This window comes from Athene noctua, chromosome 20 (assembly GCF_965140245.1).
Source record: "Athene noctua chromosome 20, bAthNoc1.hap1.1, whole genome shotgun sequence".
Lineage (NCBI taxonomy): Eukaryota > Metazoa > Chordata > Aves > Strigiformes > Strigidae > Athene > Athene noctua.
In genome coordinates, this window is record NC_134056.1 from 10425938 (window position 1) to 10438975 (window position 13038).

The 13038-nt window shown below is 45.0% G+C and overlaps 1 protein-coding gene across 12 annotated transcripts in view; it reads right to left on the minus strand.

The window, feature by feature from the left end:
- Positions 1-13038, minus strand: part of CACNA1B (calcium voltage-gated channel subunit alpha1 B) — a 309602-nt gene that overhangs the window by 168268 nt on the left and 128296 nt on the right. For all 12 annotated transcript variants that reach the window (XR_012634942.1, XM_074924011.1, XM_074924009.1 and 9 more), the window contains exon 7: positions 2782-2885. Coding sequence is in view for 11 of the 12 variants with exons in the window: in XM_074924011.1 (XP_074780112.1) it covers positions 2782-2885 (104 nt within the window). In the remaining variant the exon portion in view is untranslated. The remainder of the gene's footprint in view (positions 1-2781; positions 2886-13038) is intronic.

The window sequence follows — 13038 nt, forward strand, 5'->3', positions numbered from 1 at the left end:
GCTTTTGCCACAAAGGTTGGACCACATGATCCTTGAGGTCCCTTCCAACCTGGTATTCTTTGATATTAGGTATCTGCCCAATGTTGACATGGGCTCACAAATAACTACAGAAAGGCAGGAAATTCCATTAAGATTTATGGCAAAACTATATAATCTAGTGTCAGCAGGAAGCTCAATAACTTGTTGTCATTTCAGATTATTTATATTGCCATAATCTGTGATAGCATCTGCATACCTACTTCAGAAATCTGTAGCTTCCTTACTGACCACTAAGGAACAAGAATTCATGAGAGGAAATAGCTTAAAATTACAGCAATGAAAAACACTCAGGTAAATGCTTTTTCTGTGGCTTTCCAAGGTACAGACATTGGTACGCTGAAGCTTAGCCCCTGAATGCTGATGATGTAAGTGGCAAAGTATTGGAAAATAAAATACAACCTGATCAACAGGATATTTGTGAAAGAGGACAGTAATGAAGACCACACACAAGCCTAGGAAATCAGCAACCTAACCTCAGTTCGGCAATTGTTTCCTGGGGACATTACATGCCCTCTTTCTACCCCACTGTTTCCTCTCTGTATCATGTGGAAAAGGGGAGCAGAGTACTGCATCGCCCCCAGGATACAGAAATGATAATATTAAAGGTGCACAGATTATGAAAATAAGCAGCAGGTGAGTGACTGCCGAGTTAACCCTGATCACGAGCTGTTTGTAGAATTCCTAACCCTAAATCAACTTCATTTTATTGAATCAGGAATGCGGGATATTGCCAAGAGTCTCCATTGCAGGAGCTGCTAGCTGACACTGTCACTAGGACATGGATGGCACAGTGTACTTGAGTGAGATGATACCCTATGGAAGTCAACATGCATTTGCCAATTCTCCATGCAGAAACCCATGCAAAGAATAACCTCCAGCAGAAATTTCTTTATTTTTTAATATGGTGCTGTCTGGTGCTTTTGGCTAGAGAATACAATGACAACAGTCTTTGCCTTCAGAGAGTCTTTCCATCTTTCTGGTGCCTCCTCATCACCATTCCATTCAGATATACACAGTTTCCTTCATTGCTCAATAGCTCCAAGCCCACCAGCAGCCGGCTGAGTAGTGTGGTCAACACCTGTGCTATGATGTTTATTCTCTTCAGCCTCTCCCCAGGAATTATTCCAGCCAAGGACGTCAAACCACTATGCAAAATAGAATTCAAAAGCTTCCCTCTGTGAAGATGATATTATCTTACTTACCACTAAACAAAGGGAAGCCTGATACACAGAGCTGCATTTTTAATAGAAGATACACATTTATAGAATATTCATATTTTGCACCAAGCAGTGAGAGACTTTCACAAGAGCCAGACAGAGGTCTCAGACTTTTGAATCCAGCACAAAGGAACAGGAGCCTGCAGGGTTCTGAGTTTTGTTTTAAACCACAAGTGTCACTGCAGCAAACATGGGCTGACCCCACTGTGGAACAAGGAAGATGAGCTGCCTAATGAACTGCACTCAGCCCTGGCTCTGGTGCTCGCTTTAAATCATACATCAGACAAGTATGGTCACGAAGGTCTCCTTTACAAAGCCTCTGATACAACAGGATGTCCAACAAATGGCTTTGATTGGTTATTGATCATGACTATTATTCCTGGACTAAAGGAACAGCAAAGCACAGGACAGCCTTCCCCATGACCTCTCTTGTAACAGCACGTCTCCCAGTCCTCAAACAAAACTGCACTGCTGCCTCCCTGCTCCTGCCCCCAGCATGTGCTCTGAGGACAAGGATCCTTAACAAAATTTACAAAAGTTGAGTACAAATCTGTTCCTTGGAAAACATTTTTCTTTCTCCAGTAACTTAATGAAAAACAGAAAAGGTGCAGCACTGAAGGGCTTTTACCACTCAGCAGTATTAACTCTTTTCTCTCTTTCTGTGCTGCCAAGAGCCAGAAATAAACCCAGATCTTTGTAGATCTATGTAATCTAGATCACCTGGATAGTCTAAGAAGAAACTGTGTGCAAAATGAGGTGCCAAAGTCTAAGAGCTTGCAAACCATTAAGATGAGTCAGGTTATTTCCACAGACACTGGGGACGTTCCAGTTAGGCTTCAAACTTGGCATCTTGATCTCTACAATGGTCCAAACCCAAAACTCACATGCAATAAACACCAAATCCTTGGCTGACCCCCAGGGTTTGAACATCAAGAGACCAGTGTGTCCCCAAAATCCAGACATTGGCTAAAGGGCCAGAGATTTAAAACAAAACAAACCAAACCAAAACACAAAACCACCACCATTAAAAAACCCACCCCAAATAAAAGAAAAAAATCTGAGATCTTATAATTGCTTTTTCTTTGAGCTTCCTCTTTCTCCATGCCGCACAGTTACACTCAATGCATTGTGAACACTTTGATGTCCAGCTCTAGCACTGAAGTATTTGTACCAGCATCAGTGGGTTCCTGATGGGTTTTCAAGATGATGCAGGAATAAAGTGTTGGCTGCACAGGGCCAAGTCAGTATAATTACAGAGAGCTCACTTAACTCTTGGGTCTGGATTCAGAATCACCTCAATTAATCATTTTTCACAAGCCTATCCCCCATTCTATGCCTCTACACTCTTACAGGAATACCCCGCTGCAAGGAAAGGAGAGGGTAGGAAATGTGTAAAAGAGAACAATGTACAGTGTGATGTATCACCCATCTTCTCTTTTTCAGCTACATTATCCCAGAGTGCTAAACCCAACATGTCTTCCCCTTTCATATCCAGGTGAAGACTAATAAGTCATTTGTATCTTACCCTGATAAAACGCCCAGCACCAAGTTGAGCATGAAGAAAGAGCCAATGATGATGAGAGGGATGAAGTAAAGCCAGTTCCAGGTATTTCCTGCAGCATCATTCGTCTGGAAACAGAGAAAAAAGGAGAGAGAAAAATAAATAGTAAATCACCTCAGAAACAAAATACCATACAGAAACCGCAGGGTAGAGGGCAGGGGAGATTCCCCTCAGATTTCCATGGGTTTGTTCACCACTGACACAGGGGTTAGTTCTGTTATGTTCACCAGTTGAAATGCCAGCAAAAGAACTGACGAGTCAAGCTCATTGTCCCACTGTTCACACCACGGTTTGTTGTCAGCTCCATTGAGAAGCTTCATCTAATTCCACAGCTCCAGGCTGACCCTGCTGCAGGGCCAAGACATGCTTTTAAGTGACCTGGGTCTGTGCAGGCTTTCTACACCTCCCTCCTCCCTCCCCACATCATCTCTAACTTCCCATGTGCTGAGCATCAGTGTCATATTTACATCTGAATTGAGACACACAAGGACGGGAGGGATCCACAGACTTCCGTTAATCTCTGCTGCAATTAGGGCAGAGCATGGCACAGAGCCCAGAATCTGTGCATGCACACAGAGCAGCAGAAGACAAGAAGTCTGCAAGAAAACGAGGCATCTTCAGAGTGATTGCAATTCCACATGTGCTTACTCAGCACTTACTTCTGTCATCAAAACCCGTCTGAGGCTCCCTGAGTAAGCAGCAGGCTAGATTAAGGGGAGGGAAGGGTGGTTTAGTTTATGACAAAGTTTCTGCATTCATCAACCACAAGGGAGCTCTTTAAGGAACTGCTGAAAAGTAAAATGCCACATGGCCATTTACTGAAGCCAAGTGCCGAGAAAAACGCAAATTCTTCTCTTGTGAGTGAAGAATGCAGCAATTTGAGAATCTGATGTCGGGTGTAAGGGAAGGGAAAAGAGAATCAAAAAGAAAAAACCCAAAGATATTGTCTTCCTCCTCCTCCTGAAGAAGGTAAAGGATAAAATGAACACAGAGCTCACCTACCTGCCCAATTGCAGAGGCTGGCAGAAACCACAGTTTCTGTGCTCTCAAACACCAACTTGCAAAAAATGTATTAATTCTAACCGATATTTGTACCTTTTACTTACTATCTGTGGCGCTTTTTGGTCACTGTTCCCAATCATATTTGCAAGTGTGATTTTGCTTGCAGAAGGATTCACAGAAAGAAGTACTTTAAATGTGCATTATTTCAACCACGCGTGCACTTGATGCTACCTCAGACTGTCTCTACATAGGTAGAAGTCACCCAATAAACAAGCAAAACCAACGTGTGATGTGGGTGACTGATGTCGTAGCATTTCTTACAGGTAATAACATTTATAGCACTGATGCAACTAAATGCTTTCTGAGATCTTTTTAATATGGTGCATATCTGCACAAATTCTTCCTCAAGTAACATGCTCCGGATCAAGCACATGACAAGCATTTCTCCAAATAGCAAACATCTTCAGAAATACCTGTGTCAGTTGATCAGTGACTCACCCAAGAGGAACAGGGACTAACTAACCTCACCACAAACCACCCCTGCTAAAGGCAAAACCACCGCGTGATAGACAAATGAATCTGAAGAGAAAACAGGCTGGGAAAATGAGAGCAGAAAAAACATGGAAAACTGTGGAGCCCAGCCTCTCGTTATGTATCTCCCATTCAGCAAGGCTGGGGACTGCCGTCAGCCAGGCAAGCGGGGCTGGAGATCCAACCCACAAGGAAGAGCTGGAGGAAGGGAACAGATGGGAGAAGGGAAACCACATAAACACGCAAAGAGAGTGCAGCAGGTTCACTGCTGCCAAATGATCGTTTATCATTTATTTATTCATTTGAAGACCAAACTTGGCGACAGATCCACAATTCCATGCCACAATCAAAGCCCTTAAAAATGAAATGTGCTGAAATATGACTAATTAACCACCCTCCTCTGAGCATTTGCTAGACTACCTTATGCTCAGGGCAGGGCCAGGACTCGCTCTGTTTGCTCTGCCTCACGCACAGAGATCCAGGACAAACTAGAGGGCAAAACAGCAGGCAAAAGGGCCAACAGAAAACCTCTCCTGAGAAAGCAGAGCCTTCACAGGCATGCAGCATCTTTCCCAGTACTCTGAAGCATGCTAGAATCCAATCACAGTTTATGGCACCGGCTTTGCCATGGTAAGATGCTAATGAATCAAATCTGTTTGCTGCCAGGAATACCAAACTCCTCTCCTGCAGGGAAAGCTCCCAGTGTCCTGCAGGCACCTCTGGCTGTGCTGAGCAGAGGAGGCAGCCCTCTGCCTGCAGAGCCACTGGGGCTTGGGCTATGGCCCAGCTCTAGGCTTGCTCATTAAGCAGAACGAGCCAAGCGATCCAATCGATTTTTATGTTCCAGCTAAAACATTTTGCTGGTGTAATGCCTGGCTGAGTGTCAGTGCTACTTGATCCTAACCACAAGTCTAACCCAACAGGGAAGAAAGAGAAACAAAATACTTGTCACAATGTGCCAGAATTGCATTCAAATACAGTAAGGGCTTACAGGAGGGCTCCCTCACTGCTCAGGACCCAGAGAACCCACTGGTTATTAACAGCTGAGGGGCTCTTCATGAGCACCCCCTGAAGAGCACCCACATCAAGCTGAAGCCTTGCTCCAGGAGTGCCCTGGGCACCCGCATGAGCAGTTAAACTTGACAGCACAAGACTCCCAGAGGCAAGGTGCTGCACAGAGTGAAACTGAAGCACAGCAAGTCTGAGGGACTCTTTCAGTGTCACACTGGAGATCAGCATCTAAAGCCCATACGACCTGTCCATCCCCTGGAGTGCTCTTTCCAACAACCCCGGCTGCTGTGGCTCCCTCTGCCTAACCTCTGCTCAGCTCCAAGTTACGTCCACCCCCTGACCTGGCACGTATCAGAGATGCACCCACCATGTCTATTCACAGCTAGTGTCTCCTTTTTTTTGTTTTCCTTTGCTAAAATTTTAACCTAAATCCCCAACAGCATCCTTCTAGCCTCTTCCATGTGACTCTGCTTCATCATCCACCCTGGAGCCCGATGCCACTGCTCAGCAGGAGTGCCCAGGTCACAGCTGGATGCGAAAGGACAACCTTTATATGTTGACTCTCTGCACAGTTGGCTTTGAGCACCTAGGGGCTCTCTCCTCCCTTTCATGCAGCACCAAATGCACTGCCAGCATCCCCAAGCCATGGCAGCACAGCCACCTCTCTACAGAGATAGGTGAGTGAATACTGTCATCTATAACAAACGCAGAAGCTAAAAGGCTGCTGTCATGCAGGGAGATTAATGCCCTGAGCTCCCAATACAGCCAAAGAGAACAGAGTGTACTCCGGCAAAGCACAAGATACTTCCCACAACCAAGCCTTTTGTGACTTGTCCAACACCATAGAAAGACCAGTATTAACACTCACTTTTGTCTCTCAGACACAGAGAGCCGTTAGGCCACTGCTTCATTATGTTAACAAGATGGCAGCTGTGTCTAATTATTAATTCATTTAAAGATACGTTTTGAAACAATTGACTTGAAAGCAGCCTACTGCTGCTTGCAATGTGCTGCAGAGACCAGAAATGCTTTTATATTACCTTTCATCTTCCTCTCCGCAGCCCTGGCCATGGCCCATGTTCTCGGGGCGTGCAGGGAGGCAGAGCCCTTGTGCCTGCCTGCTCTGAGATGAGTTCCTTGTGTTGCTGGAGCTTCTTTCTCTGCTCCAACCAGCTCCATCCCACCACCACTGTCATCGAAGCCCTGCCTGCTCCGACATCCTTCTCCCAGCCCATCCTCATCCCGGCAGCACAACGCCAGCTCTCCGGGGACACTGCCTACTTTCAGCTCAGCGCTTCCCGCGGCTGGGACATCACCAGGGGAGCCTCACGGCCCAATCCCACACACTGCCGACTTCAAACAGGGCTGATCAAAGGGACCAGGAGCTGATTTGGTGGGGAAGGAGCATGTAAATACTCCACAGCACTTCCTTGCCAGCGAGGCTTCTATCAGCAGTGGAGAGTTACTGAGAAAACTATGACAGACGATGCAGAAAAAAGACCCAGCAGCCCCCAAGGAAGGGAAGTTGTTTAATCACGGGTTGCATCAGTGATGAGATACTCGTTCTGGAATCCCAAAATAACAAACACACAATTAAGTGAAATTTGGTTTACACACAGCCTCACGAACAAGCAAGTGACTGCCTCTGTTCAACGAGTGGAAAAGCTTAGGTTTCAGGAGATTTACAGACTACAAATTTGAGCAAGTCAAACAGAGAATAATCCCCAAATTCCTGCCCCTCTCTTTTCTCTAAGCAGACAGCACACCTGCCCACACCCTCCTACTCTCCTCTGGCTTCTGCAACAGAACCTAAATCTGTATTTCATGTGTTGAGAGGTCTAGGGGGTTCCCACATACCTAGGCATGTGTGCCACCACAAGCCGGCATACTAAGGCCATGCCCCAGGGATGAATCTGAGGCCTGACGGATCCGCAACCCAAAGCTGACAGCTTTTCCTAGCTGGTGCAAACAGAAGACTGCACTGCCCACAACCCCATTCAGCACATGCCAAGGACCAAGGGAGCCGGGCAGTGATAGTACGTGTTTTAATAACTTATTCATACACTGCTGAATCCGATTAAATCCTCTTGGGCAATGCAAAACCAGTAGAACAATAACGACCTCTGCCATAGGAAAATGCTGTGCGGTACATGGCAGGGACTGGACACCCTCATTGGAGACTGTTGTGCTGCAATGAATCTAAGCAAAAAGTCTCACCTTTCCGATCTTGATTTCCATGTTTCTGATCAAAAGACCATCAGTCTCTTTACCCTTCTCCCCACATCATCCCTGTCTCCACTTGCAGTCCCTTTATTCCTGTACTGGAAGGGAGAGCTCAGGGATGTCCACATGCAAGGCTACACCAGGTCACCTCTATCACCACTGACCCATACGCGAACACACTGACTTTATGGTAAGCCTGTAACTAATATAAATTATACAGACTTCCTGTACAAATGATACAGACTTCTGCTGCTGCACAGGGTAGGATGTCAGTGCAGGTCAGCTGCTGGGCACTGCCCATCCAGCAGGGACTGACCCTCCACAGCAGACCCCCTTCGGCACCTGCACCTCTGTGGGTGCTGTCACCATGATGCAAACTCACTCCTGCTCATAGCTGGAGCTAAGGAAACACACTCCAAGCTCATGGCTCAGGGTCAAATTCCCTTCTGCTACTGCTATGGGTGGCAGGCACCTCTCAAAGAGAGTAGCTGTAAAGCAGCCTTCACCAGAGCACCTCTGCCAGTGCCTAAAGGCAACCAAAATGCCTTTATAGGTGTTTTCCTATTGTCTTCAGAGCTTTAAATGAGACCTCAAGAACAGCATCTACAGAAGCATAGTCACAGACCATCACACCATGTACCAGCATGAACCTAAATGACAAGGTCCAGGCTGGTCCTGCTGGCAAATCTCCAGCTAGGGTTCCCTGGCTGTGAAAAGATGCTGCTTTGGGGTCTCAAGCTGTTCTAACCCATTCAGACTTAGTTGGTCCTCTTTACCAGTAGAGCAAGAAAACAACCCTCTTTGCCTCTGAACAAGGACCCATTCTGCTGCTTACACAAGTTTCTTCTTTCAGTCACTTTTGACAGGAGTAGCAACCCTGAGGCGATTGCCCCAAATCTCCCAGGAAGAAATTCTGCCACCACTTTGCTCAGCACATCGTCCATCAATGTGAAAAAACAACAGCTGATGGGCTAACATCTAATTCTTTGGAAATGCTTCTAGAGTGGGGTTCAATAAAGAAGGGATCTAATTTGACAGATACAGCCAAAGCTGAAACACCGCAGACCATTAGCTGTTTACTATGTTTTTAATCAAAATGTATAGTACACCTAGAGTTTACTCACTTTAATCTAATCAATAGCAGAGCTTGACTTATTTGGGGCAATTAAAGCGTAATCTTCCCTTCAGTAAATGCTTTTGCATGGAGGAAAATCTCAGCTGTCTTCAATAGATGAATTCTATTTATCCTTCGTCTGACTTTTCACAATTCACTCCTCGCCACTTCTGTTAATTAGAGATGCTATTTATGGTTGTTTTATTTCTATGTGCTTCTATTCTTGGGATTAGGTGAACACCGAAATTACTAAGAACAAACCCAAAAATATTAAAAGCATGTAGAATGAGCACATGGAGCCCTGCCTTACCTAGCACGTTTTCTCTAGGCATTAACTCCCGCTGAGTTCTTCATCAGAGACAGGCAGACCTTGCACAAAAAGGTATAAGTGCAGAAAACCCAAATTTGCTGAGAAAAAACATTCCGAGTTCAATCTGTGGAAACAATGATGATCTACTCTATTCACAAAATAGTCACAGACTCAAACAGCATTTAAACCAGTCACTTCTCTGGGACACTACATAGTCCACATTACGATAGTATCCCAAAGTGTCAATCTTCCCTTTTGGAAAGTGCAAAGTGCCTTCACAGATGGAGAATGAAGTATAGAGGCTTCATATGAATAAGTTCAAATCCAAATCTAACTCACATCTGAAGTTCCTGAACCCATACCTGTTGTCAAGCATAAACTTTGCCTATTCTAATTCAGAAATTCTCATTATTGCTTGCACTGTATTTGTAAGCAAAAATCCCTGGTGGAAAGTCTGACCCCATCCTGCTGAAAGCCCTGGAGAAAAGACTTCTGACCCCAAATCCAACCTGGTGGAGTCTAGCCAGTGTATTCATCAGATTAGAGCACGAGACAACTGGCTTCCCCCTAAAAAAGATAATCTCAAGCCTAAAATCTAGCAGGACATTGAATAGCTTTGTTGTATTTTCAGGTTTTATTTTAAGCAAAGATGACCACAATAAGGGACTGGAGGGATTTGTGTAAGCTTCTTAAAATATTGCAACCTTCAGAAATAAGTCCAGGGTTCTAGGAGATAATGAAGGGGCCTCAGTCTCTCATCAATAACATTCTGGGAAGAGCTGAGAAGTACTGCATCTTCCTCACCTCCCTGAGAAATTAATACCTTAACATCTAATTCAGTAGAACTATGAAATATTTTTTCTCTACTCCACTTAGTTACTAAAAAGTTATTAAAATTTATTGCTTTCCAAAACTGTTAATTTTTTCTACTTTTTTTCCTGCATCTCTTTGGATCAACTGAAAACAGAAGACAAAATAAATATTTTTTTAAAAGGTTCTCATCTTTTAAGTCTTATGTAGCCTTTTTCACCCAGAAATACCACCAAGCCCTGCACTAAGGAGGTCTCTATTGATATCTCCAGCTTTACAGGTGAAAGGACAGCTGCTTCCGCATTTCCCACCAGACCAGCAAGAGAAGTCCTATCTCTCAAGTCCTGACCCAATGTGCTGGCTTACACAAAATACCAGAATCTGCGGAAAAGTCTTTTTTTTTATCCCCAGTTCCAGTTGAAATACAGTCTTGGCACAAAGTCAGTCCAATAACTTTCGTTACTGACTTTCAGATGTTACAGTCCATTTGCACAGAGCATCTGGTGTTGCCGCTCTGCAGGGACATGACAGCCGGGCATGGGGGAGTGCTGGTGATTGACCCATCAGAGCAAAATTAAATTGGCAGAAAGGTGCATTTCCAATTGATGCTCAGGGGTTGTACCACCCACGGGAGGGAGATGACAGAGCACCTGCCTGGTGTGCTCATCTGTGTGAAGGATAAAACTAAAATGGGTTGGTTAATTAAATTAGTGGTCAGTCCAAATCACACTCCCACACAGCATGTACAGCAAGACAGGGTTGGCTTAGGGTTCAAATACTCCTCTTGAGCATACTTCTATCTGGGATCAGTGGGTTCAGGTCATTCAGAGCAGGTGCCCTTGTATGTAGAGAGGGTGAATCAAAATGGAAGAGCCCCAGTCCAGCAAGATTCAGGAAAATTTGGAGTTGGGCTTAAACACTGTGCTTCTTGTGGTTTTAATCTGTTTATGCTTACTTTGAGGAAAACTCTTTAGCTGGAGATTTCCACATGTGGCCATGGGATAGACAGCATCTCAGGAAGCCCTCAGGTCCATATGAGGTCCAGCTTACAACTCAAGACTGGAGGATTTCCTGATCTCCTCCTAGACCATGTTACAATGGTGCCTCGTGGGTCTTTGTGGTAGGTCCTGAGTGTGTTTTGGACACTAGGAAGGATTTCATGGCAGAGGATGTGTCTTCTGGGGGCCCTTTGGGATGGGGTACCTGTTGTCTCAAGGGCCAGCCGTTGTAAGAAAAGCATTCAGAGAACCCACTGGCCTCCACACTCCTTTTCACATCAAACCTTGGCCAAAGGCAATCAAGTCTTGGGTTTAACACCTGCTCAAATTGAACACTCTGGGAAGAGGTGCTCTAAGCTCCTTGTCCGTTTACACTCAAATCAGTATTCCTGAGAAGGTCTTCTCTCTTCACAGAATTCTTCACTCTTTCTTTTTACTTTTCATTCTTTCTTTTTACCTTCAGGGTAGAGGTCGGTCCACTGCTGTAATAGCAATCCACCTTGTTCAAATCCCCCAGTTACTCCTCAGATACATCCATAACTCCTGGTTTGCAAGTGGGCCTCAGATGGAAAATATCTGAAAATCCTTTGAGTCTCACAACATTAAGTTCGACGATGTTTTGAAACAAAGATAAACCTTTTGCCCTCAAAGAGAAGTCACTTGCATCCAGCCCCACAGCCACTTGCTGTTTAGAGGAGCAGAACACAGAGCTGTTCACTACCAGGATCAAAATCAAATCCAGAGTATTTCACATCCTGCAAACAAAAAGAAAACTACTCCTGGCCTGAGAGAACATGCAATCAACCTCTACCGCAGACTCTAAAAGCCCTGGCAGCACCAGCTGTGGATAAGGGGTGAGACACCAGGCCTGGCATTAGCTCTTGTCCCCTTGGACCAAGAGTCCAGCTGAATCTGTAACAAGCGTGGGGTGCTAAAGATAAAGCATTCCTTTGCTGGTGGTGTTGGACGCTGCATAAGTGCCTGTCCAGGACAGAAGAATGCAAAAGGCAGCAGCCACAGTGCACCAGCAACTCGTACCTGAGCAGAAGGCAAGAAGGGTTAGTTTGATTCCAGAAAATCACCCTGAAAACATAACCTTATTCATTTATCACTTTATATTCTTGGAAGCCACTGTCTTACTGTCACTGGCTTTAACATCACACCAGTCACAATAATTGGTAAAGGTGCTTTTTTTCCTGTTCTAAACATACCTAAAGCAGGAAACGCTGTCACAGTCCTGCCTGCCCCATGCCTTCACATCAGGCAGCAGTGCCCACCCCACCGTGCAGCAGCATGGCTCTGAGGGGCTTCTGCCCGATGTCCTGCCAGAGAAACGACTATTTTCCAGACTAAGCCAGTGCGCTGCAGAGATGATAATGCAGATCTTGCTGCTTCTCCCTAGGGCTGGTGATCCCCTGCCCTGACACAGCCTTGCTGCTTCCACCCAGTCCCAGAGCTACCCCTCTCCCCTGGTTGTCCCCGCACCCTGCAGGGCTGCACTGACACCCGGAGGTCCCAAAACGGCCACAGCACATTTGAAAATTAAACACACAACACTCAGGCAACAAGTGTGATACCTGGAACTTATGCTTCCCCAGTGGACATACAGGTACCTTAAACAAAAGGTGAAGCCCACCTACCCCTATCACAAACCACAATGATGTGCACCCTCTGTTCCAGGGAGAGAAATCCATTTCACATAGTGGGCAGTAAAAACAGAGGGAAATGCAGCTCAAGAGACAGATATTTTCACAACATCAAACAAGAGGGCAAAGCTCCAATCATTTTCTATGGGGCAGGAAATCCATGTGGAAGCCTCAAGCAGAGGAGATCATTGTTTAAAAAAAGAAAAAAACATATACACCTAGATAATTAGCTCTTCGGATTTTGATACTTTAGGATTCAAAATTTCTAACTTTTCTATTCAGTGACAATAGTTAAAAGTCCCAAATAAGAGAGGAAGGGAGCTATAATTCTCTCAAGCACATAAATCCAGGAGCTGGTCTTTCAGAGGAAAGCATCCAAATGCATAAAAATCAACCCAAATACCAGAAGACTCTCAGTAAAATCCTAGAAGCTGGCAGCATTTTAATTTTGCTACAATACTGCTGGCCATGTATGAACATGCTTTAACTATAATAATTGCATGCAGTAATAATTTTAATTCAGCCAAGTTTAAATAGAAATAAATCCTTTCCTTTGTTTCTCCCCTTCTCCAGCCT